This window comes from Oxyura jamaicensis, chromosome 14, assembly GCF_011077185.1.
Source record: "Oxyura jamaicensis isolate SHBP4307 breed ruddy duck chromosome 14, BPBGC_Ojam_1.0, whole genome shotgun sequence".
In the NCBI taxonomy this organism is placed as follows: Eukaryota; Metazoa; Chordata; class Aves; order Anseriformes; family Anatidae; genus Oxyura; species Oxyura jamaicensis.
Genome location: NC_048906.1, coordinates 7874467 through 7901844, shown reverse-complemented (window position 1 = coordinate 7901844; position 27378 = coordinate 7874467). Strand labels below are relative to the sequence as shown.

The window sequence follows — 27378 nt, the reverse complement described above, 5'->3', positions numbered from 1 at the left end:
TCATAGCTTACACATAGTTTAAATATTTCAATAGAAGGATAACGTTTTGTAAACTTAACGTAAAGAGTATTAAGTTGCAGGAATGACACTTCCAATGCTGAAAACATTGTAATGATTTTAGTGCTTAGCTGAGCTAGTTCCACAGTATAACCTAATACACAAAGAACACTTCAAAGAGAAGTATGTTGTTTGGGGTGAACGAAGCTAGGCACATATGTATTTATTATTAATGGTTTAGTTTCTTCTAAGAATAAGTAGCTAAGCACGTTACAGAGAGAGTTAGGACCAGATATAATGGCTGTAAGAAGCGCTACATGGGCTGCGTGTTTTATCAGTTAAATGAGCAAGTCTGATTGGAAAAAGATCGCGTTAATAGTAAAGTCAACCTCAGCAAACACTGAACTATTATTACAAGACTGTGGGAGAGGCAGCTGGACAAACCAAACCACTCACAGAGCCAACCCGCTACTTTTAAATTAGCAAATTAAAAATACAGGAAAAGAGAAATTGCTGGTTGTGAATGCAACAGTGCTTTCTCAGGGTTAAACAAGAAAAGCAAGAGCTGACAGAAGCATTTGTCACAGAGCTGTTTGAGGGGAAAAATGGGAAGGCAGACAACTACAGAGAGAGTTGTAGTAAAGAACTCAGGCCTGATGAGATGTTGGTCAAGGACTGGGTAAGGCAGATGTATGGTGAGACTGTGTTTAAGATCCCTGTTTCTATAGCTGTACTTTGTATTTTGGTTTACGTTACTGCCTAGTCATTCAAAGGGAAGAAAAAAAAACAGTCAGACCTGCTGATTAAGAAGCCGTGTTTCGTAGAGTATAAAACCTGGAATCTGGTCAAATATGAGCAGAATTGAGAGTATAAGGGCCACTGACCATTAAAGAGGTATGCTTGGAGAAGAAACAGGACAACCATCCTGTAGTAGGAAGAAAGTTGTTGTGGACATGTAGAAACAGAGGCTAGTGTCCCAAAACTATCTCTTGTCTTTCAGCCTTCTGCGGTAAAGTACTGATTGTAAAGTGTATAGGAAGACATTCCTGTTAACGTACTTCAGAAACTACATAACATTGTAGCACAATTAAAAAAATAAGGAAGATTTAAAGTTACTGAAGTTAATTTATATTGTTTTTCCAGTACCAATTTTTCAGTTGTGATGGTGAGTTTATGTGATTCATATATTTTGATTTTGTATTTAAAAAATTATTCATGTTCTTGATTTGTAGGATTAAATTTTATACCAACAAAGGACGCTGAAGATGATTGGAGTGATACCACTAGCCTGCTTCTCTTTAATTGTATGCATAAAGCTTCCAGCGTCAAGCAGAAGGAGGAAAGATGTACTCTTTGTTGTCTCTGAACTTCTGGCAGAGAAGAGATTACAGATGATAAGTGATGCTAATTTACTTCACTTGCAGGTTTTGCAGACTTGAAGTAAATCAAGCCCTGCACTCTCCAAAGTCTAGTCATAAGCAAAGGATAGTTTCCAATGTGGTTAATACAAATTTTAGAAAACAGTGAATTTATATATCGTAGTTATACAGGGATCACAACTATTGTTTCTCCTCAGGCTGGGAAAAATATTTTATTGCATCATCCCTGTAACTGTTTTGATCAATTGGTGGTTATGTCAAAGATGTCTTTTTTGGCAGTTGGTTTGAGACTTGTTTGCTGTTGCTCTTATCCATAACAGATGTGACAGATGGTTATGATACTAGAAAGGGAATTCTTTACTGAATAGAAGTCCAAGAAATAACCTTAGTGTAGAAAACAAAGCTGGGAACAAATGTTTTTGCCAAAAGAAGTTTGCTAATAATTATTTCTACTTTTTTCATTTTATGTTGGCAGTAGAGAAGGAATTAAAGCGGATGATTCATAAATCTTCAGACATGCAAACAAGAAATATCTTGATATTCTTAAAACATGGTTATGTTTGTATAACCAGACACTGCCAGTCTTCTAAGTAATTCTATTAAGTTCTACATGTTTCCTGTCATAGAAAGATTAAAAATGTTTTCCAGTACCATTACATGAAAATCAAATTTAAGTATTGGGTCACATTTTTTCCAGTTTATTTATGAAATATACATTTTTGTAATGAGGAATTCAATGATGACACTTCATTAGCATTTTGTAGGTGGTTACTGTTGTCTTCAGAGAGCTAGGAATTCATCTCAGGTCTGAGTATATGTAATATTTAACGAAAAACAACCCAGAATGCAAAATACAGATACTTGGTCTGAATTTATTCAGGAGCTAGTCACATGTCCTCAGTGCTAGCTGATGGGAATGATTTAATATGGAAGATACTCTCTTTTCCTTTCCTCTCTCTGTTTTGTCTCCATAAAGAATTAAAACATTTCTATCATAAAAGTCTCTTTTTAGCCTTGTATGCTCTGTACCACCTGCCTGCTGCCTTCCTTGTTAGTACCAACCTACTGTGGAAGACTGCAATTAACAAGGTGCCTCATGCTAAGTATCACTGTCTGTGATTTTTATTAGTATATTTTATTTGTGTTGGTAAGTGTGTAACTATGAAGATGTTTTGATATGAAAATCTTAGTTGTAAATCAATAGGACTGATTACATTTTTATTGAATGTATGTAAATGTTAGATGATGATTAATGACAAAAGGGATGGAAAGATGCTTATTTATTGCTTGAAGGATTTAAGAAATGTCACAATGCTGTAGCATATATTCTGATATTGTTACAGAGGGCTGTAAAAGGTAATATACTTGTGCAGATACATTAAGTGATATCATAGACTCTTTATGAAGTAAGATAGTAATGCATATGACAAATTTTGCGAATGTGGGTAAGAATCAGAACATTTCTGTGTGTTGTGTTAGATTGCAGTCTGGCACACCTCTCATTCACAGCCTTTTTTCTGTATGGTATTTGTTATTTTTTGTAGATTTTACTCATTCAAAACAATGCAGTTTAACCAATGTGTCGTAGACTGATTATCAATGGATCTATGTAATCTTCAGTTCACTGCAACATACACTAATACTCATCTCATCTCTTGTTTGTTTGCATTAGTTTAGACTGGTCAATTGTTCATAGCTCTGGTTCTCTTGAGCATGCTCCCAGGTTCAGACAGTAGACTTAAATACATGTTAGGAATTTGTGAGTCGTCTTCTTGCTGGTGGAGTGAACTAAGGGTTCCTAAGCCTTCAGTTAATTCCATTAATAGTTATAATTCTTACATAATTTTTGTAACCTCAGAAGCTCTAAAACTGTTGGTAGTTGCAGTATTTAGCCATTGAATCCCATCACTTCTTTTGGAAGTGTTTTCAGGCTGTGTAGCCTCTCTTTCCATGCTTCTGAAGCCTTGTTGGCTTGCAGGTTGGTCAGTCCTGCTGCCTGCAGAGCAGCTCCTTCCTTTAAAATACAGTTTCTGTCACCTTCCTATTACCTACCTGGAAACTCTAGTCCTACATGCTCCCATCAATCTGAGGACTGCTTAGTCAGGAAAACATTTTAAGGAGGTGGGTCAGCAGTGACAACCACATTAATCGAGTGCTCTGTTAATGGCTTTTCTATGCTGATCTGTCATGTATATGTCATTTGCTTTCCTCGTTCATGCTTCCTGGAATGCAATTCACTGTATTCAAGCCGTAATAAAAGAGGAGTTTTATAATTGACAAAGCTTTGTACTTTTCTGCCAGCTTGTTTGTAAGAAATGTCTTTGCTGTGACTCACTGAATATGTTATGTTGATTTGCATGTAGTGAATTAAAGGCAAACAGCTAAACCAGTTTTTACCCTGAAGGATATGTTCAGCTCCTTATCAGAAGATTGCTGGCTTCGCCGCAAGAATGGGTAACCTCTGTGTGAGTGCAGATGTTCATATTAGCTTAGTATGAACTGGCAGTTCAGGAACTCCTTTGTGTGTGCTTCAGCCTTACCTGCTTCAGGGGAAAACAGCCAACGGGGTGTGTGGGGGGGGGGGGGGGGGGGGCTTGGGACAGTAACAAATTCATCCATCTAACTATGCCTGAACTTGAGACAACCCTAGCAAGTCTATGTGGCTTCTAAGGAAGAAGTCAGCAATAAGCATGTGTTGTGCTCTGCCCTGTGGAATTCTGACCAGTAAGAATTTATCCATGTTCTGTAAGCATATTATCTCTTATTAGCGTTTTTCTAAATTTAAAACCACAAAGTTCCAAGATTTTAGGCACCCAAAAGTGTTCATACAACTTAGTAATAAGAATTTTCATTCAGTTATTTTAATGCATCTTTACCAGTTAGATGTATGTAGGATACATTTCATTCCATCAAACTTCAGTCCTCTGTGAAACAACCTCAAGCAGATGCTTATTAGATATTTGATTTCTGAATAGTTTTGAGAGAGAGAATGGAAAATCTAGTTTCAGAGACCTGCGAGCATCAGAAAATATCCTATTTTTTTTACCTGTGTCTTTTATAACAAGTAGAATCTATGGTTTAGGTATCTATACTGAATGCACTGATGGAACTACAGTACAAAGAAATTGATGATCCCTGTCTTAGCATATGAGACTTCATCATTTAAAATCTTAAATTCTACCCAGAGTGTGATAGGTAAAATAGTCAGACCTTGTAGACTAAAAGTTTACATGCTTTCAGTGGTAGGGGCTACCTTTGTCATTGTGGCCACAGTTAATGTGGCACCGACGCTCTTTACTTTGTAGTTTTCTTTAATGGTTAAGAACCTGGTGTCTTTTAGAGCGTATTTCCTTTTTCCTTTCCTACTTGGACAATTCTGCATATTATGTTACAATTTCTGGGTTAATAATAATAAGAGAGGTAAAGAGAAAATTGTAAAAGAAACTTAGTAGAAATTATGACAAGATTTTAAAGCGTATCTGACTGTCATTATGCAAAATAAATCCTTCTCGTTCATCTATCCTAAGCCACCTCCTGTGCCCTCTTAGCTCTTGCAGTGTTTTTATGGGTACAAAAACATGTGTAAGAGTAATGATGATCTGTACTTCTCTTTTCCAGTGCAATAACAGAAGGACTTTGAACTAAAAGGAAACCTTCTAGGGTTTGTCTTCCATAATCTTTTTAAAATCTGCATGTGTTAATATATATATAGCTCCTGCAATTTTCAGTTTTCTCTGTGACTCCCATATGTAAGAAAGCAAACTCTCATCCCTGCTCTCTACAAAAAAACATGCCTTTATTCAGTACAATGCAGTGCTTTTGTTTATGATGCAATTATTTTTTATTCCTCCCCTTTAAATGTTGTACAAACTGTCCCCCTTTCTAACAAACCTAAGAGCTGATAAAGGGCATGCCCATTATTGCTATTACAAGTTGTTTTGTTTCTTCCTGTAATACACCCTACCTTGGCAATGCAGCCTCTCAGTTACCATTTCATTTGACCTATAAATCACTCTGCAGCATGCAAAGCAACCATAAATGCAGAGTAAATGAGAGCCTAACTTGACAAGTATTATATATATGGCACATTCCAAGGCTGTGCTTTGTAGTATTCATGTGTGCTTTATTCCTTCCAGGAGGAAATGAGGAAATATGTAGAATCGTAAAACAAATAAATACATAAAGATCAGGAAAAAGGAAGGGATGGAGGGAGAATATTTATTTTTGCTAATGAAGATCTAAGGGATTTTAAAAGAATCTGAGTTCTCAGCTTTGCAGCTAGCTGTCTGATTAATACAATAGAAAACCCTGGTTTTTTAGACTTTGAGAAAGCTGTTTAAAGTATTTGATATGCTTGTTTCTAGAAATACTGTATCTGATGATATTAAAAAGAAAAGCCCATTAACACAGTGATGAACGCTTAGTGTCTTTTTGCCTATCAAAAATTCAGAAGGAACTTAACTGCCCAAAGGATCTTAGTCTAGCATACCATTGTTCTTTTGCTGTGTTTGTTATAGAAAATATGCCTCTTGTGTAATACTGGGAATAAGAATCTGCATCTTCTCTCTTCTGGCATGAAACTGCAGCATGACCACAGGTAAGTTGTTCAGCCTCTGTATCTTCCTTTTCTAAATGAGCAAGGAATGTGAAGAATGTTGTACTATCATAAAGTACTTAATGTTGCATTTGAATGATGCGTACTTTGGGTAGTAATTTACATCTGGTTTTGCAGTAATATTGTGACACAGTTTTAAGAACTACTTTATTCCTTAGAAATATTTATTCTGTAGCAATGTTTAGTATTTGATCAAATTTATATGAAAAATAAATATAGTGTCCTCTCCCAAATTCAGATCCCATGATTCCTCTCTTTGAAGCAAAAATTCTACGCACAGCAAGCTGCATAGAGGTGTTTAGAGATGAGTTCCAATTTCTCCTCTTTCCTATTAACATTGCAAGACCTTCATACTTCCATTCTGATTTAAATGCTTTTTCTGTCGTCTCACTTAAAACCTGAATACCTCACCACTATCACTTCACTTCTCTCAGCTCTCTGTTGATTTAGACTCAATACTTTTTATAAGAATAATTGATTTTGTAGTCTCAGAGAGTGACTACAAAAGCACTTATAGCCTACAACAGGTATTTCCAGACGTTTTTGGGGTTGCGATGAGGATCAGAGATTCGGTACGCTGTCCAAACCAGTCTTGCCACTCTGAAATCATATGTTTGTGTCAGTAGTGAATATGGCTGGGCAGCTGGGTGTGAACAAGTGCACAAGGTGTTCAGAATCACTTATGAGCCTGAACAACTCTACTAATTTAGGTTTTAGATACAGAATTTTAAATAAGTCCAATGATCAGAGGGTATTTTTTAGTAATTTCAGCTAAATTGTTACAGTATATTATAAAAAAAAAAAAACATAAATTGCTAAGTAGCAGTAACGCAGAGGCACAACTCGATAAACCAAAGGAGTAGGAGGGAGAACAGGATGCTGTTGCATTGCTCAGTAAGCCCACTATCCAATTGCTACAGGGATCTGAGTGGGAGAGTACAGTATGATTCTAAGTAATACTTCCCTTTGGATCTTTGCCGTTCCTTGTATATTCCTTGTGTCTGTGCCTGTGAGAGCCTAGGACTTCATTTAGCTTAAATTTATATGCATGTATTTCTTTGCTTATCTTGGAGGTATTGAAGATTGCAGTTACTCATACCTTTTGACTAGATACAACATATGAACAATGGGCATAACACAAAAATAAGTTTAGATTTTCATACTAGACTGGTTATTCCATGAAAAACCTGCAGCTCACGATGATTATTTGAGCACTGTAGGGTTTTGCTTCTTTCTTTCTCATGGAATTGTTTTCCCTTCGTTAAGTGTCAAGAAGTGGTAGTGCATTAGAAATAGCGCATACAAATGTTTTTTTTGCCAAATGTAATTTCTTCCTATTGAAAATGATAGCTTTCCTGACAGTTTTAGTAAGAGGCTGAAAAACTCCTAAGTGTTATACTCCTGGTTCTTGTACATAAAACTAGAGAGGAGTAGCCATACCTTCAAGTTACCAGAATCTCTCAGGCTTTCAGATCTTCAGACTCTCCATAAGGACTTTTTATTCTTTATTCTATAGAAGTAATTTGAGGTCAAATGGTAAAGATTTTTATGTGGCCATTTAAAACTAAAAAACTCAAACAGAAATTGATTATAATATACTTTGTTTATACTAAATTTGGTGATGTTTCATATCATGAAACATCACATCATTTGGTGATGTTTCAGTTACCATGACTGTTAGCTGAAACTAAAAGAAGTGACGTGAAAGCTGGGGAAATTGTGGTATGAAAGCAAGACGAGTTCTAGAAAATCAAGATTAGAAAAGAATCTCCAAATAACTTAGCAAAAAGCAGCATGTATCAAGGACTCCAATCCTTTAATGTTAGTCTCTCGGTCCTTCTCTCTTTCAGGCCCTGGTTGCTCTGTAAAGTGACAGAGGGAGGCTACGTAGTTTTCCTAGCTCCTAGGCCTGGGTGTATACTATGACTTAATTTTGATTTCATGCTGTGAGAAGATCCAGACGGATGTAGTAACATCCTCATACCCTGCTTCCCACAAAGAACTTTAGGCACAGGAACCCAATCAAAGTCAGCAGTGCAGCATTTCAACAGGACAGCAATTTAGGGCACTGGAGATAGCCACAAACATGCAGCTTCTTTGATCACTCCTGACACTCACCATCAGCCTTTCCCCTACTATACACCCTCATTTGGCCAACTATCCTCTTTGCTCATAACAGCTTTTGATCTGATTACGGTAAGAGGAAATAAGATGAAAAGAAACAGCGGTGAGGTTTTCTGACAGTACTTTTAACTATCTGGACTTCTGAGGCTGTCTCCTGGTGAGAAGGCAATTTCCTCAATTCATCATTCTCATACATATTAGGACACGGAGAGCAAGGGTCAGGATTGTGTCTGGTTTCAATATAGTACCCCCTGCTCACCTTCTTATTCTCCCTTGACTCACTTACATCATCTCCTTTTTCTCCCCTCTGGCTCTTTAATTGCTTTCAGAATATGGTCTAAAGGAAGATCCACCACCCTTAACTTCTTTATAATTATATCAAGCTATCTTTTCTTTCTCTGGATAATCTCAATAACCATTTTGTGAGCAATTCACCTGCCTACTTCAGCCTTTCATATCTCACTCCTGTGTTCTTGCCTTAGCTTGGACATTTCCAGCTCAACATAGCTTTAAGAGAAGGCTTTGTTTCTTAAGATTTTCTGCTATTCTTCTGCCCTTGGGCACTCCGGAGCATACCATCCTGCCTATGACTCAGGCCAAACATCCGGCCTTCATGTTAACTCAGACTTCTTTCTAGTTCTTCATGCTAAGGTTATGTCTCTGTTAAAGGCTGCCTTCTGTATAATAACTTCCACACAATTAGAAACCCTCATGCAAGTTCCTGTTACCTCACAGTTGGAGCACTGCTCCCTTTCTGTGTCCTGGAAAGGCAGTCCTGCCTTGCTCAGGTCGAACCAGCATTTTCCTGCAAAAATGATCTTCCTATCCTGTCACCATCTTTAAAACCTTCCACTGATTTCTCATCTCCAGTTACATTAAATATAATCAATATTTTCAACCTGATAGCTGTGGGGTTCACTTTTTCTTAGCATTCAAATATTTTTAGTTCTTTTAAAAAAATTGTTTCTAGTTTTATGGATTATCTTTTCCTGCACCTCAGTGATGAACTGAAGACCGTAGTGGATATGTCACTTTGCAAGTAGATTTGTGTTACCTTCTCCAAACTGTGCTATGAAACATAATAGCCTGAGAGATGACTCCTCTGAAGAAAAACTAAGTTTGGGAGACTACTAATTGGCAGGCTCAAAAAACAAAATGCCTAGGCCTTAAGGTAAAATACAATCACACTTATTTGCTCATTCTCTCTAGATTGGCCTTCTGTTTCTAATATGCTTTTAAAGTGATCTATTGCATAATTTGCCCTTTACTTTTGATGATAAAAAGCCCAGGAATAGGCTGAAAAATAAGGAACAATACAAAGAAAATAAATAATATATCCTTTAACAATAAAAGATCAAAAGGGTAAAGTAGAGAAATAAAACATTTAAAACTGATAAAAGAAATATTTCAGAATACAGAATTGCTAAAATAATTGAGGTCGCATTTTGCAAGAGTATAGAGAGATTACTTTTTTGTTAAACCGGCCCTAGTTATATTTAATGTGATGAATAAAAACTTCAAAGTATGTAACAACTTATTTTAATAGAGAATTGCATCACCTGTGTATATCTAAATTTGCACGTAAAATTATTGTCATAAGCAGTTAGGAAAAAAAAAAAAGTGTGCTCATCTCTAGTTGGTGTTTCATCAAAATCAGTCTAATCAGGATTTAAATTGAGGTTCCTATATAAATTTCTTAAACAAATGGATAAATCTCTATTTAATCTACGTGTTATACTGGCACCTGCACCTGTTAAGTCTGCTGCAGTAGAGAGAATCTGTGGGAGCTGCTGAATGAAAAGGACCAAGCTCTGGTCTGCACACGTCTGTCTCCTAGGCCCTGAACACCTGTCTGTACCTGTCTGCGATCCAACACTCAGCTCTCGTGCCCACGGAACAAGCATGGGGACAAGGGTATTTCTTTGTATCCTGGAGACATGCAGTGTCTTGTCTTACTCACGTCCTGAACCCTACTCACCCTTACTCAGTTCAGATTTATCAGTGAATCTATCAGCATGTGAGTAAAATCAGCTTGTGAAAGCTTACTAGAATCCTCTATGAAACAGGGCAATTACGTTTCAACATTGCTTTACAGTCTGGATGTGAGTAACGTTTTGATAAGCCAACGTGGTACTTCAGAAATGTGGGCCTTCCCTGGGTAAACTGGCAATCTTCCTGTGGTAGTCCTTCCAGCTGCATTTTATGCAGTCATCTGCTGGAAGTATCAGCTATCTTACTTCTGTCTGCCTACATGAACTGTGAGCGGTTATAGGAGAAAAGGTAGAAAAGAGCAACTCTGTAAGTTATGATTCAAGACCAAAGACAAACTTAAGTTGTCTTAACGTGGCAGCACTTGTCACTGTAACTTAAGCATCTGTTTCTTTCAGAAACACTTACCAGGATGCAGTGAATAAATTATGGCCACCTCTCTTCTGTGTTATGAGAATAAGAGTAACAGGCGAGGTACAAAATACCCATTCTGAAAAGCTCTTCTGGCTAAGGTGAAACCCAAAGTCAAGTTAAAATAGTCATGGTTTATTTTCACTGAGCAATGAGGGATTGATATGCTACAAATATGCTGACCAGGTGCTTTGACTTGTGGAGTTCTTTAGTAGTCTAGGAATGGATGGAATAGCCACTCTCTTTCTCAGGCAAAATGATAAAATCCGAGTGCTGTGACCATCTCAACCAAAAGAACTCTGTATTCCTGGGGCTTTTACTCTGAGCTGGGTTTGTCACTCATTTCGCAATCTGAGAAGTGCAAATTAGCTTGACAGATTTAAAGGTTCTAATGCAGACTACAGGGACTTAAGTGCATATATATTATGCTAAAATATATTTGCCTAGGTGTCAGTCTGAGTCCTTGTCAGCACGTGACCATTAAATTGCATTTAAATTGCAAAGTCACGTATGAACTCAAGATATTTCTAACATGCCAACACTTAAAATTGTAGTCATTTATATTTAGATTTGGGAGTGTTTCTTTAGCATCTTAACTACTGCTTTGAGGCCTAATTTTGGACACGCCCATCTAAAAATGTTGGCTTTGATTTCTTATTGTTTAATTTGCAAAAGGATGTGTGTTTTAAAAGTGCTTTAAAATCTTAGGATGAGAGAACTTTTATAATAATAATAAATTAGCTGATTAATAAATTTTAAATGCACTATTTAAGAATAAGTCTTTTCCTGTTCTATTGTGTACCAGTTAGTTTGCTGCCTGTACTTCACTCATCCTAGAAGTGAGAGAACAAAACCTTGTGCCTATGTTGCAAATACAAAATTGGATTCGGGATGAAGATAGAAGAATCAGGATGAAAGCGTGAAGTACCTTTGTCAAACAAGATTTTTCTTTCTTCTCTGTATCCAAATTTAGATTGAAAACCATAGGTGGAAGGGAAACATACTTCCATTCAGCCTGCTCTTAGATGAGATGTATCCAGCCTAAGTTTCACACTGTGAGAGATCAGTTTTCAAACATTTGTGCTAAGACTTTCTCTCCAGTTTTTCTTAAGAACCTTTTTCTTTGTACTTTTCAAGAACCCTAGCTGAGACATTTTAGTAATCTTGTACAACTTATCTACAAAATGCTGTTACAATAGTGTACTTGTGTTGTCTAGTGTCTTATAAAAGCTTTTACCAGGTCACAGTAAGATATTTAGAAGGATCTGATGTGGAGATCTTTATTTATTTATTTCTTAAAAGGAACGTAAATTATGTACAAATTAAGCCCTGCCCTTTTTTGGCTCCCAGCCCAGCCACCAGCTACAAAGGAGCAGGAACAACAAAAGGACCTGAGCACACGTGAACATCTCGATGTTTGTCTAGAGTACCTGATGCCCTTGTGTTACTAATTGTCCAGCAAAGAGAAGTCTCACCATCTTACTTGGACAGGAAGCACGGGGATAACACTGACATCCAGGATTCTACCAAGGGTACTTACTACTTCTTTAGCTATTTTTAAAAATCTGAAATGTTTGACTAACATTTTGGGGGGAAGTCATTTCTGCATTTCTAATATTTGAAATGCAAGTAGGGGAGCTAAGAGAAACTCGCACTAAATGAACTGCTTAGGACGTAACTATGCTCATGAATGCAAGGATGTAACCATGCATGTTAAAAGTCAGAATAGCTCCTCCAAAATCTAGAGACACAAGGAAGCTACTGATTCTGGAAATACATTTTTTTTTTCTTATATGCAACTGTATACATTGAAAATTTGTTAACAATTTTCTAGTTCTATGAAGCTGACAAATGTACTAATTCTATTAGCGCTTTTTAAGAAAGATTTCTGGCAAGATCTTCAAACTTGTGAGATGCTTTTTGATACAACCTCCATCTAACTTAAAACAAAATATAATGAGATTAATGACAGCTGTCAGTATTAAAATATATGCCAATTTAAAATACGTTTTAATGGTATACGTGACAAGTTTGGCTTTAGCTGTCTGTACAGTGTACAAAAGGATTTTTTTTGCGGAAGAAAAGGTGAAATAATTTTATATGGCTTAAAGCTACTGTATAGCATGATTTAGAGTTGCAAATTTTATTTTCCTTAGCAGGAGAAGTGTACCTGTTTTAATTTTATTTCCAATTTAAATGTAGTTTGGAAATGTGAATTATTTTTCAATTTTTAAATATCAGGATATTTTTCAACATAAGGAGCTCATAAGTTTCACTGTGTTCTGCTATTCATTTCATTGAATTTAATGAGCTGACATTGTGTTGAAACAGCATAACAGCATGGAGAATCTGCTACTTCGTTCCCTGTGTCTGAAATCAAAAAAGTGAAGCAGAAAATAAGAAAAAAATATATAAAATGGCAATGGCAAAATAATCTGTAACTACATGCTGTGGGATGTATTTTTTGTTGTTATTCTAATATTACTTTGTCATCCTGGAAGTGATGCAGCTGTCAGTTGCCAATCATGGCCAGTTCTGCATTGTCTCTGCTGAACCCTTGTGTAAATGACTGAGAGCAAACCTATCCCCAGCCTCTGTAAGATTTCTTCAAATGCTCTTGTGCATGGGGATGTTGCTATCAGGACCCACTCCAACTATGAGAGAACCATAATAATCTGAATTGGGTCCATATTCCTAAATTAGAGTGGCAGGCACCCAGTTTGCCTCCCACATTACAGTGACTTAGTTTGATTCATTTTAGGTGTATGTGCTCTGGATTTGTTTGGGGACATAAGAGCCTAGATCCTAATGTGTAAAGCCATGCAAGAAATCAAGACAATAGGGGCTGTCTAGGTGGGAAAATTAACTGCGGTAATTTCTTTTAAGTATATTATGATTTGGAATACCAGTCATTTCAGTTGTAGAATTCGAGTACATTTTTAAAGGGTAGCAATTATTGTAGAATAAACTCACTTTTCATACAGAAGAAAGCACGCAGACAGGTAACTCTTGTGAAATTGCTTATCGCAGAATGATATTCTGATCAGTCTTCCCAAGTAGATGAACCCACAGAGCAGATGGTTTACACATTCTGTTCCTTGTTGGTCTAGCTGTATATGAATGCCCTGATTAAAAAAAAATCAACAAAAGTTGGAAAGAACTGAACAGAAAATTAACTGTATCACATATGTAATAAATAAAAAAAATAAAAAATAAAATAAAATAAAGTTTTAAATGGCAATGAGTTTTTGTCTTTACTGTAGAACTATCACCTAAACATGAAATAAAGTGGATTTAAAAATCAGAATCAAGTTAGGCTAACATCTATTTGGCATTAATATATCAGAAGTCAGTGAGTCTTCAAGGATAAAATGTTTGATATACCAAGCATTCAAAAATATGATCATACCTGTTAAGATCAGGTAATTATAATGTCTCTAAAATTCTATATTTTTTCTTCATTTCTATATAACATGAAAGAGGAAAAGACTGTATCAGAATGTAAAAGTGTTCAGACACATGACTCATTATACATAGAAATACTATCACCAAAACTTTATACACTAAACATGTTAAGATAATAAAATATATATAAATAAAAGTAGTCCAGTCATTATAATGCAAAACTTACTGAAATTGTCTAGATCCTAGAGTACTATGCAGGAATTCTCACAAGACCTTTTATCTTGCAGTTGTGATGCAAGAACGATCTACAGAGGAGCTCCACAGGGGCCACCCGTGTGAGAGCAAACTAACTGAGCACACTGAACCACTGGTTAAAAGCAGAAAGACAGTGGTGACAGGAGGTGGAGGCTACCTGGGATACAATCTGGGATGTGCTCTTCTCAAGTCAGGCGTTGCTGTTGTTCTGTTTGATGTACGGAAACCTAAGTGGGAAATTCCAAATGGAGCAGATTTTTTCAAGGTATGTTGAAATTACATATTTATCAGCAGTTAAATAATGTCATACTACTTTTATGCATATTAACATAGAAGACAATAATATCAAGAATTCTTAAGAATTCTTAGGATAAAGGCTTTTCAGTAAATGCTTTTAATGATGGTAAGAAGACATGGTAAAAGGTCCTTGCATGTATAAATCGCCAATTTAGAGACAGCAAGCAGAGGAGTCCAAGTGGTCAGTTCTCTCAATTTCACCAGTGAAGTTCTGAAGAGTCCTGTATTGGGATTTGGTATTTAACACATTCATACTGACCTAGATGAGGGAGTGAGCAATGAAGTGACAAAGTTTATTGCTCAAGCAAGCTGTTTGGAGTAAAAAGGTGAGAGAAGGACGGTGAAATAATGACCACATATGGAGAATGAATTCCATGCAAAGGATTATTAAGGAAACCAGCACTTTGCAGACTGGGAAAGAGATGACTTGGGAGTGGGAGAGATCTTCAAACTGTGAGAGGCATGGAGAGGCTTAGGGACTGACTGTTCACTGTTCTTTCCAGTACAAGAAGGAAGGGCCATTAAATGAAATGAGAAGTCGGTTCAATATAAATAAAAAGAGGTTGTTTTCTCGTTCATGCAATGGGAAAAATGCTTGTACAAAGTCTCACCAAAAGTTTACTTCTGTTGGAGATTATTAAATAGGTAAGTTAAATTAGACTCAAGAAATCTTCTGATTGAAAATACTTGGAGGCTGGTATAGTATTCTGGAGTAAAAAGTCACATGCTTGCCCTGTTTCTGCTCTTCCCAGGGCATCCACTTATGAGCACTGATACCTTTTGATTCCTAACGATTCAATACGTGTATTTATTATATCTGCAAAATGGGGAGAACAAAAGAGGCCTCAAATATTTCATTGTTCACAACCATCTGTGGAGGAGAGCATCCTCCACTACTCCTTGATGTGGGGAGACACAGGCACCTCACAGTTGCTTCATCAACTCAGGTTTGGGGTTCTGGGTACACAGGTATGCACTAGCACTTTGTGCACGCTCCCATCATCTTACACAAGTTCTAGACAGACATAGGGTATCTTTCAGCTGATCCAGTCCAGATGTTTAGCCTAAGAGCTCTTCAGCACCACAAGAATTAGAAAGTAGATGGTAAAGTTGAAAGTGATCAGAAGATCCTTGTCCCAGGGGCTATTGAGGTGGCGCTGATTTTTCTAGCTACGTCACCACGTGGGAAGGCCGTGAGGGAGGCAGAGGGGGGGACATGTGACACTACTCTGTGTAGCTGTGCATTGGGCAGAATAATGGGTTAGGTAGACCTCTAGTCTGACCCAGAATGCTGTTCTTATGCTCATTTTCATAAACAGTTTTTACAGAATGTGGAACAGTGATAGAGTATTGACAAGGAACCATTCAAAAAATGTGCGTTTGATTTATTTATGATGTAAACCCACATAATTTGATTTGAGTTGGTGCACTGATGCCAATTTACAACTTTTTAAGATAATCAAGAGATCAGACTCAAACAGCCTTTTGAGAACAGTTGTTTTAGAATTTAATGTAAAAAAAATAAATAATGTAAAGTGTGGGTGAATTACCTAGAAAATAGAATGCAGAGTAAACCAAGTAATAGGTCACCTCAGAGATCTGAGCTTTAATCAGTGATTGGGAGATTGCTAATATTATTTATACTGTTTAGCTATTTCAGCATTTGACTGAAGGTAGGACGTGTAAGTCAGCCATAACTGAAATGCTGTCACAACCTCAAATGAAAAGTCGAGTTAAAAACTGATGAGATGATCTCTTAATCTTACTTCTAGCCGTATCTTTTGTGATTATTCTTTCAATTTCATCAAAGTGAATTAAAAGTAAATTAAATAATATCGAATATTTTAAAATCTCATAATTCATTAAAGAAGCACATTTTTAATTGAAATCTGTATGTATGTGGAGTATTATTCATATAGTACTACCTGATACACAAAAATGCAGTGTAATATTCTACACACAGAATAGCATTTGATACTAGATACTGTGTGTGTGTATTTAAACAGTCCAGCACATGTCATAATGTGATTATAATACCATACTAACTTATACAGTATATGCGTATAGTAAACTCTTCGGTTTTAATCGTGTACAAAATTGTAATTAAAGTTGTCATTCCAAGCACTTAAAATAAATCATATTTGGGTGATGAGACATTTGTCCAGATTGCACAAGCCAGATCTGAAGGTGTGTTGGCTAACAGAAAAGGGATTCTCTTATTTGGTGATTCCTTGGTAAACAGCTGAACCCTCCCTGTTATGATTTATTGTCATTTGGGCTTGATTCTTTAGCCCTCAAGCATATGCTGCTCCCATTCAAGTTGAACAAGTTTTGCCACCCTGCAGGACTAAGTGTGAAAATACGCGTCTTAATTGGGTCTAACGAGAGTCATCGTTTTGCAACAAAATACTAACAAAAATCTTAGTCACAGATTTTCTTCCTTGTTAATGATGTTTTAATGCTAATTGGGGATTATGAAAAATAGATTAGAATGATTTGAGATTTTTGTTAATGTCCACAGTTAATATTGGTTGTATGGAGAACGTAATGAGCTTTACCAGTCAAAACCCCTTTTTTTCTCATTTTACAGGGTGATGTGAGGGATTATGATGCAGTGTTCAAAGCATGTGAAGGGGCTGACTGTGTTTTTCATGTGGCTGCTTGTGGAATGTCAGGATTAGAACAAGCAAGTACAATTTTCCTAATATTTTCTCTTTTTATTCTTGTAAGAGCAGAGATCTGTCTCCATACAGGAGACAAGAGTGTGGTTAAAGGATTTTTATGTGAGACAGAAGTTGGCTATAAAGGTCAAGTCATCCATGCAGGGAACGAGAGAGGTGTTCCTTAAGTAATAAATGTCAAAGCATGAAACTTATGTACTACTCAGACAAGAACAAGACGATAAAAATGAAAACTGCTAGAAATCACTGTATGTCAGAAAGACAGAGAACTGTAACACATATACAGAAAAAAGGCCAGGGCTATTCTAGATCTAGCAATTGTAACAATTGTATTGTGAATGTGACTTGGTAAATTAATTAGATTTTGTGCAAACTTTATTTCTAGCTTCAAAAGAAAGAACAGATTGAATCCATAAATGTTGGTGGCACAAAAATAATAATTGATGGTATGTACCTAGACGTTCTTTCTTTGCATCTGAATTTTGTAACTTTCCTTGTAACTGAATCAACTGAATTCAAAAAACTTCTAATTGGATTTTTCCAGTGTTCATTTGGCAGTTAAAAGAGGTTCTTGCCTTCTTAGTCTCAGAGTATGATGTAATATTAGGTGTGCAGAACCCTGATACATACAACAGACTTATAATGAAGCAAGTTAACTCTTTAGATGGAATGAAACTCCAGTCCCATTAAATCTGGTAGGTTTGCCACTACTTTGGATTGAGGATTGGTTTTCAACCTCGACTTAATTCCATGGCAGACCAACTTAAACTCTCCTCCATGTACTTACTATCTTGTCCCTTCACTATTCAGTGGAGAAGAATTAATCTTCTTTCCTCACAGAAATATCATGAGAGATATTGTACTGTTTGTTGAATTGTAAACGTTTAGGTGCTGTAGATATCCTACGTATATTTAGCTATTATGTTACCAAATTAATATATCTATCCTTGTTGACCCCTATCTAAATGTGACTCCTTTCTAATATATAACGTTTTTTAACTAAAGTCTCAGAAAAATGTCAACGCATTTCCTTTTGTATATTTAACTCCAGAAAGAATGTTTCAAAGTGTGTTGTAAATGCCAAAGCTACTTTCTCTTTGCTTTTTCCTCAAAACCTAAAAGACAAAATGGCAAAAAGCAAAATGGCAAAAGCAGTTTCATTTTAGACTCGTTTTCATTCTGCCTGTAGTTTACTGTGGATTATTACTGAAAAAAAAGCCGTAACAATTAAAGTGAAGTGGTAGGCGAGTAAAGGTCTAAATGAGCTAAAGAGAAAAGTTTGCTACATATTCCCTTATTCTTGTCCTAACCTCCAAACCTACAGAAACATGTCCTGTCATATTTTCATATGCTCCCAACAAAGTAAGAATCTGTGAGGAGTGTGAACCTTGAGGTTCCCTTTTAACCTACATTTTAATAACAGATTTTATGGTTGTATTTTCTTCCAAATATTAACAACAATATTTTCATTATTTTCAAAATGAGCCAATTGGTCTGACTGCTGTGTAAATTCTAAAAATTCTCTCATAACTTTGTAAATATTAATTCACTAAAACTTTAGAAACATTGCCAAATAAAAGAAAATTACTGTTATTGAGTTAGCAATGACATATATGCAGCAGAATTTAGACATCTTACTCTTGACTGGAATCCATAATTAAGACTTTTGTTTTGGAAATAATACTAATTTCATTTGTATTTAACATACTACTGATTATACACTGACAGTGTAAGTTTCCTGCTAACATTTGTTAGCTATTTGTCACTTATGAACGATTTGACACAAATAGAGTTTTGTCACACCCCCACACACTGGAGACAGCTAGCACACTTTATTATACGGCTACTTACCTTCAGGGACATCCATGAAACTGTGGGACAAGAAGCAGAACTGCTTCCTGCTCACTGCTGAAATAAGGGCAAAAATAATGGTCTGCAGGCAGGCTGCTGTCCACAGTACTACCCCTACAAAGAAGCATAGAGTTTTCAAAGCTGTTTGATCACAAGATCGTACTCATCTCCTTTTTATTCATCTTATAAAATGAATATGTTTAAAGAAATGTTTCAAAGGAAAGGAGTATTTTTTTCCCGTCAAGAGATTTGACCTGAATGAAAGATATTAAATGATAAATTAGTGTTAAAAATAAAATATTATGTTTTCTGTAAATGTAATGCTTGTTTGCAAAAAGTGTTTTCCAGTTCATATGTTGTTTCTCACTCTTTATTTTTGCTATAAACAATGTATTTTGTATGCCACTGTAGTCTGCAAACAAAGAAATATCCCTAGACTGATATATACCAGTACAGTGAATGTGGTATTTGGAGGGAATACTATTGAAGAAGGAGATGAAGAAACTGTGCCATATTTTCCACTGGAAAAGGTATTTTATTCATGTGATGTCATGGCATTTGCTCTACTCTGAAAGGTAGATTAGGTGAAGACTAGTCTGGAAGCAGAAGCTGTTTTACTATAGCTCAGATTAAATTATATGAAATTATTTTTCATTAATAAAAATTGACCTGTGATCAATGAAGATTGACTTAAATCATGACTCAAATCACAGTTACTTTAACATGCTGTAACCAGGGGATATTAAAATACCTGAAATGATTAAGAAAAGTGGAAAATGACATTTAACAGGAAGATTTTTACAGGAAGGGCTTTTGGGGAAACATCTGCTATGTAAATATTTAATATTATGGCCCCTATGAGCATTTGCGCTGAAGAGTATTACTAAATATTGAATTCCACATCTTTATGTGCACTCATTTTCACTTCTTTGAAGTTCCTAAACCTTGCTTTCTTGCTGCTTTCTTACATGACCTCACGCTCTGAAATACTGTTTCCTTCTTTACTATGATCATTTAGGAATGCTTTCTAGCTGAAATCTGGAGCTCAGTGCATTCTGGCCACTCTTGCCATTTGTTCTTTCCTTCTCCCAGCACGCTGCCTGCAGTTAAGAGCTATAATTTTAGTCTGTACATCCAGTGTCCAGGAATCCTAAATAGGATTGATTACTACCCAGGTAGTGCCTCCTGAGATATTTAGTTGGAAATGCCAGTTTGCGCAAAGCCTGCATGGCACCTCAGACTTCTAAGAAAGCATTTCAGGAATTTGCAATTAGTTTAGTGTGTCTGAGCCCTAATCATGTGTTTTCTCTGATGGTGACCATGAAATAGCAACCAGCAGAGGTAGATAGGGCTGGAAGGAAGGTGGAGTAGATGGATTAAGCCACCTGAGAGTATAAAGACTTTCTGTAGTGTAATTCTTAGCTATAGTTTTCAACATAAAGCATGACAATACAAAATTCAAGAGTCTTATAAATAACCTTCTGTGTCCAGAATCCTATTTAATACATTTGGGTACTTTTTTTTTTTTCAAGTTAATAGTAGAGGATACAGTTGGGAGATTATTGTTTATAGCTATATAATTATAAATAATTATAATTATAGAAAATATAATAATTTGCAATTATATGAATAGTTTCAATAGGAAATTGAAACATTTTTGGAACGTCTAAACCCTTCATTTCATATTTAATTTATTGTTTAAAAAAAATCCAATTTCAAAACAAAATTATATGAGCAAACAGAATATTTGACTTGATATTAATTTTTTCAGTACATCCAGCACAAAAAGTTAAATAATTATTTTTGTCACAAGAATCTGTCTCTCTAAATATATATCAGTGCCATATCTTGTTGTTATTTCTAGTTTGATTTTACTCATCTGATGTCTACAAGCTGGCTAGATTTAGAGGTTATCAGGTATAAATAGTAAATTTGCCTTCACAAATACAATAATGTTGTTTAAAATGTTGATCATATTCTGCCTTTCTTTATAGCATTTTAATCATTATTCTAGAACGAAGGCAATTGCAGACCAAATGGTTCTTGCTGCTAATGGAACTTTACTCAAAGGTACATCTAAAACATTTGGGTTTTTCCTATCATCAGTAGTGCTATTCCTTTCTCTGTTTACTGCTTATCAATACATAGTATATTTAAAATTAACTGAAATAATCCTACCTTCAGTGGACAAATATTTTTGTATGTGCATACCCAGACACATATGAGATTGTATACAAACAACTGATGGGGAAATTCAGCAAATTTAACCTTAATTGTTCAAAACATCTAAAAAGTTTACCAACTTTACAACAAATATAGGACTTCTGCTTTTATTACCCATTCTGTCTATCACTTTGAGCTTCTCAGCACTAAGCACTGTCCGGTAAGGTCATTCTTATAATTCCCAAGAGCTTGCTGGTATCTTGCAAGAATAATTGCTGCTTCTTAAACAGATTGGCAATATCATGGCCTTGTTGACTTCTAAAGTCCCATGTTCATGAATAGCTATGACTAAAATCTGTCTGTATATGACAAGGGATATATTTATCCTGGCTTTTATGCACATATTTTGCTACTGTTACCAATTTATTTGAGCTGAAAATTGACAAATAAACATTACTTGTGGATGCAATTTTAGCATCCTTGATTAACTACTGAGCAAATGCCTGCCACATGTTAAACTTGCACACACAAGAGGTGGATTTGTGCCTATTCCCACTGTACTCACTGATTGACATGTAGAGCTTAAGGTATTAATTTCAATTTAGAATATTCTAACTAATTTGAAAGCCTCTGTTTAAGAGACCTCTTCCATTCCTTTGTGATGCCATCAAGCTGCAAGCAAGCAAGGTGTCTAAATATAGCAAACTGAATGACATTCCAACACTGCCTGTGTTTACAATTATGAAGTACTTTATAAACTTTTATCTATAACAAAAACAAAAAGTCATTCAAGCACAAGGCATAGACATAGGACAATTTGATTTGTCCTGTTCCTAGTCAAAGTCTTCTGTGGTCAGAGGGATTCGGTTTTCAAGGCTGCTAAAATAGGATCTTTCGCTACTATTGAATTCAATTTTATACAGAGATGAAAACAAGTTACTAGGAGGCAGAATCTTGTAGAATGGTCAGACTGATCCTTTACTTTCACAATGTAAAATTCAGACAATATATGTGGTTTGCCTGCCATATGTTGATATCAAAGCTATATGAAAATCACATTTTGTTCTCTCTCCAAGGAGGTGATAAGCTCCATACTTGTGTGCTTCGTCCACCAGGCATATATGGACCAGAAGAGCAGCGCCACCTGCCACGAGTAGCTGTATGTGTTATGTAGTCAGCTCTGGAGGACACTACAACTAGTTGTAAGGGCATAACATGAGAGAAAGTACCTTGACTACAGGTCTTAACAATTCTTCTAGAAAAACTGTAATGAAAGCTTGGTGATGGGTCATATGATGCACGGTAACAAGGTAACAAACAGCATAATATGGGCATTGTAGAAATGGAAAGGACCAAGATCTGCTTTTAAATTAAAAAAAAAAAAAAAAAAAAAAAAGCATAGATGGAATGTCATGTTATAATACCTAGGACTGAGTCCCTGATCATTTAATGAAAATAGTATTTTTAAATATGTTTCCTAGCTTCAGAACAGTACAGTCTCAAATACTGTTACATCATTCTATTTTACCACTACATATCAGTGCAACCATCCTTGATTTATAAAACCATCAGCTCATTGTTTTTTTCTTTAGCTATAATTGTGCACAAATACTGAAAATTCTAAGCATTCGGGCTGAGACAAAATGAATAAATTATTCTGCACAATAAAGAGAAACCCTTCACATAGTTCTTTTTTTTTTTTTTTTCTTTTCTGTTTCTACAGATAAATATCCAGCGGAGACTATTTAACTTCAAATTTGGGAATCACAAAGTTCAGATGAACTGGGTTCACATAGGAAACCTAGTACAAGCTCACTTACTAGCTGCTGAGGCTCTCACCTCTGAGAAGGGTTATGTAGCAGTAAGTAAATAGTATAAATATCCTATCCCAGTACATTTGGCTCTCAAATAAGTTTCTTTTTTGTGCTTTGAGATCAAAGGTTCTCCAAAAGGTTATAGAATCATTAGGGTTGGAAAAGACCTTCAAGATCATCTCGTTCAACCATCACCCTACCACCAACGTCACCCACTAAACCATGTCCCTAAGCACTAGGTCCAACCTTTCCTTGAACACCCCCAGGGATGGTGACTCCACCACCTCCCTGGGCAACCCATCCCAATGCCTGACTACCAAATTCTCAAAACTGGTGTGCAGCTTCACACCTTAATAAGCTGTTTATTAACATCCTGTGTAGCTACCTCTGTTAAATTCATGAAGATAATTCTGTCCTCTACATATCATGAAAGACTAAATGATCTAACAGTTGGGTTACTACAAAGTGAAACGAAGTTCTAATCTACATTACAACATCATTAATCCTCGGTATCTCTACTACCACCATGGGGTTACCCAAAAGTATGAAACTTGTTTGAAATCACAATGATGTTCAATGAAGGTAGTTTGTTGAGCTGATTTGTGTATATTCACTGAATGTATGCTGGTATGCTATTCACAAAATCAACAAAGATAGGTGGGTATGAAAAATAAACAAAATGCCATCCTACGTACAGTGGTTTTCTAATTGTTTTTTTTTTCTGTTTCTTTAACAGAGTGGACAAGCGTATTACATACATGATGGTGAAAATGTCGTATTTTCCGAATGGATAGTCCCTTTAGTATGTATTGCACACACATTTAGCTTTAAATGAACATATGGGCCCTAATCAAGTAGTTAACTAAAAGACTGTATTAACTAATTGACATCCAATGCACATTAATTACTGAGTTATCTAACATTAAACTTAAAATCTGTCTCTTTCTCCTAGCATATTGCAAAATTCCACTGGCTTTAAGGAAGTTTTACATATGTGTATCTTAGGAGTTTGGGCCTTATTATTTTAAGAGAATTTAGTTAAGAGGTATCTCATATTGCATGAAAACTTCTACTATTAGTATCTGGGAGATGATTTATAGCCATTGGTTAATTCTCTGTTATGCTATCTGCTGCAGCACAAAAGAGAAGGCTATTTAGAATCACATCTTAAAAGATAAAATGAGGCAACATTATAACCAGCAGGCTGGGATTTTAGGAACTTGCTAAAGTTTTGATCTTGCAATGCCAACACAGAAAAGACTTCCAGAAAACTGACTTCAGGAGAACTACGGGCCTATATCTAATTATAGTTAAGTATTCCCATCTCAGTCACTGGCTCCTTGGAAATAGCATTGTTTCCTATTTACCATCCAATTCAATTTGAAGGGTGTGAGGTGGACACCAAAGAACGGGTAGTTGTGGGTTTCAACTGCATTTCTTACTACCAGTATTGATAGGAAGATTAACTGAAAAAGTTTAGATATATTTTATCAACATTTATTTGTCCATTTTCATGTTTCATTGACACCCTCAATTCAATACAAATTCTCTGTTATTCTTTTCTCTTATACCCTTTCTAGTTTGAAAAATTAGGCTATAGGAAGCCCTGGATACATATTCCTGTTCTCCTGGTTCACATTGCAGGTAAAAATAGTAACCTATGTACCTGATTATTATGCTATTTTATTTTTTTTTCCTTATGTCTGTAAAGCTGTGTAATGGTTTTATAAGATTCAGGGCCCAAACTGTAGAACTTACCTAATTTAACATTATTATAGTTAATATAATAATCACTTATGCCATTTGTCATTAATAGTAGCAGATAACGTTTAAAGGCTATTAATAAAACTGAGTTCACCATTTACTTTATAAATTAAATGCTGCCTTGCAGTATCTTCATTGCATCCTCTGATATCACTATGAATTATAGGATGTGCAATGTCAGCATTATCTCAGTTTATTGTTATCCAGCTGTCTCATTAATTAATTTTCTTTTTCACAGCCACTGTGATGGAGTATCTGCACCTGGCACTAAAGCCAGTTTTTATCTTTACACCTTTCTTGACAAGGAATGAGGTAAATATTTAAAGACAGAGAATGTTTATATATTTCTGACAGAAATTCTCATGAAATATGTGATACACCCTCTGTGCAGATATTAGAGCTCTCTTTTTCTGCTCAGGGCTTAGCTTATTCAGGGCGTAGGCAGTCATTTTGTAGCCTCATTTTTGTTGCCATCCTGACTACCTCATATAAAATCATCAGAAATGAATCTGTACTTGAAGACAAGGTGATCCAGAGGGACAATGTAGGGGTGCAAGACAAAGCAACTGACTTTGAGCTGGCACAATGAGGAAAGCAGGCACTTCATTGTTTCCAGAGAGCAATCATATTCTGCAGAAGTGATTGTTAAAGGAAGGTGGTCCAAGAATACAGACCAATGATTTTGGTTCATCGTGGTAGCAGTCATAATATAGGGCTAGCCAATAACTAGAAGGTCCATTAAAATAATTCTAAATTGGAATGAAAAGTCAATTTCCTGCAAACAAAACTCCTGGACAAATTCATTTTTATCTAACTTATGTTTTTATACAATATTATGATTTATAATATAAATCAAAATACTTTAATCTGTCATCTAGTTTCTTACTGTATTGTAGCGGTAACATAATAGGACACTGAAGGAACTGAGTGGACCTTATTAACTCACACTATAGCTTTTCAGTTATTCCACAGTTTATCTATCTGTTTTTATATTTCTACATTAGTTCTGCATCTGAAGCAGAAATCATTGAGGCTGTGCAACTTGAGCACTTTCACAGGTAACCTGCTTTTAGACATGGAGGATATAATCATCCAAAAGGGCGTGTTTTCCAGTCCTTAGATGTGCATTTCTGCCACACCATTCTCCCCCAATAGTCATCCAATTCCATTACATATTTCTGTGTACAGATGAGCCAGTTTGAGGGAAGTGCATTGATTTGTTGCATAGGATTTCCTTAATTCTATCTTACTTTCTTACTTGTAGATCTTAAATTCACAAGTGAGAAATAAGTGTGATAAACTGCTTTTACACCCAGTCCACAAAGAATGTTGTAATACAACTTTCGCTTTTTATCTGTCAGCTACATAAACTCATTCTATTAGCTCTGAACAGAATCTGACTCCAAAAAATGCTTATTTTTGAGTGTCTATCTTTCTTCATGTTTTTAATTCCATTGTAATATCATTGATGATATATTTTCATCCAAGTTCTAAAAAAAAATGGATATTAAAATCTCTTCCATAACTGTCCTTTTGGATTTTAGGTGTGGAACGTTACTGTAACTCACACTTTCAGAATAGATAAAGCACGAAATCAACTTGGTTATAAACCAAAGAAATTCTCATTAGCTGATTCTGTGGATCATTATCTTAAAACAAGACCTATTTGCCAAGAAGATCACACATTCCTTAAAATGTTGTTTGCTTTTGGCCTTTTATTAAGTTTGATGATTCTTTATTTCTTCTAAAACCAAATAGCTACCCACCTGTTCCAGAAAAACTAATTTTGTTTCTGAGTATTAATGATCTGGTCATAGTATATTCCTCAGTCACTATGGAATTGATTGTTCTTATTCCTTATTCTTATCACTGTGATGACTTCTCTCTGATCTTAAAAACAAACAAACAAAAGTGAAAATGCAAAGCACATCAATAAATGTTCTCATAGGACAAAAGCAAAGGAGTGTCACAAAATCAAAGGAGTTCACTACCAATGGATGGAGGAAGAGTTTTAATGAATCTTCGTTAATGGATTACTTCATACTGAGAATATCTTTCTAAAAGTGCGAATCCAGGAGCATAAGAAATTGGAAGAGGAACCAATGTAGCACTGCAGTGCTGTAGCAAGGTTGTGGCCCTAATGAAGAAACTGCTCTGATGAAGCCGCTGCTACAGCTGTGTGAGGAATTATGAAGACCTGGGAAATATATATATAAAATAAACATAAATATTTATATAGTATGTATATATAACAGGTGGGAGAGGACTGAATGTCATATTTATGTGAAATAGTTTGTTGTTCAAAATGTGTGTAAAAGATGTAATAAAGTATCATTACACGTGTTTGTAAATGAAATATTTTTTTGATGCAATAATAAATCATAACTGAACCAGCTACTGTTTTTAAGGAGTCTGTGCAAAGGGAGAGGGATGACACATAAGACTGCTGGAGTTCAGCAAGGAGTTACTACTGCCTCTCCTTGTAAATGAAGCCAAGTCATGCTATCTGTAACCCTGTACCAGAGCTGGTATACTGCTCGCTCAGTGACTTGCCACTGCAGTGTCAGTAGGCAAATCAAGCACTCAGCCCTGAGCGAGGATCCAACCTCTCTCTTCTCCTTCCTTAAGGTTTA

The 27378-nt window shown here is 35.8% G+C and overlaps 2 protein-coding genes across 3 annotated transcripts in view; both read left to right on the top strand.

Annotated features, from left to right (window-relative positions):
• Positions 1 to 3618, top strand: part of VWA3A (von Willebrand factor A domain containing 3A) — a 31780-nt gene extending 28162 nt beyond the window's left edge. Inside the window, exon 33 of the mRNA XM_035339659.1 lies at positions 3355 to 3618. Within this exon, the coding sequence (XP_035195550.1) occupies positions 3355 to 3396 (42 nt within the window). The 3' untranslated portion in view covers positions 3397 to 3618. The remainder of the gene's footprint in view (positions 1 to 3354) is intronic.
• On the top strand, positions 3393 to 27140 carry LOC118174370 (putative short-chain dehydrogenase/reductase family 42E member 2). 2 transcript variants are annotated; one of them, XM_035339663.1, is made up of 14 exons: positions 3393 to 3497; positions 4995 to 5973; positions 11866 to 12047; positions 14208 to 14440; positions 17063 to 17158; positions 17539 to 17599; positions 19416 to 19534; positions 20999 to 21074; positions 22244 to 22326; positions 22891 to 23028; positions 23718 to 23783; positions 24562 to 24625; positions 24984 to 25057; positions 26290 to 27140. In XM_035339663.1, exons 4-14 carry the CDS (start codon positions 14213 to 14215, stop codon positions 26491 to 26493), a joined length of 1209 nt encoding a protein of 402 aa, XP_035195554.1. In that variant the 5' UTR covers positions 3393 to 3497; positions 4995 to 5973; positions 11866 to 12047; positions 14208 to 14212; the 3' UTR covers positions 26494 to 27140. The 2 variants fall into 2 exon arrangements, with proteins under 2 accessions (XP_035195554.1, XP_035195555.1); XM_035339664.1 differs by lacking the exon at positions 3393 to 3497 and having other exon boundaries at positions 3963 to 5973.
• The last annotated feature ends 238 nt before the right edge of the window (positions 27141 to 27378 follow it).

What these genes read in the sequence shown, in the direction of transcription:
- LOC118174370 (XM_035339663.1), top strand. Translation starts at nt 14,213, where the DNA reads ATGCAAGAACGATCTACAGAGGAGCTCCACAGGGGCCACCCGTGTGAG. An exon ending in CTGAGAAGGGTTATGTAGCA is followed by an intron (nt 23,029 to 23,717) that starts GTAAGTAAATAG and finishes TTTCTTTAACAG; the next exon opens with AGTGGACAAGCGTATTACAT. An exon ending in CCGAATGGATAGTCCCTTTA is followed by an intron (nt 23,784 to 24,561) that starts GTATGTATTGCA and finishes TACCCTTTCTAG; the next exon opens with TTTGAAAAATTAGGCTATAG.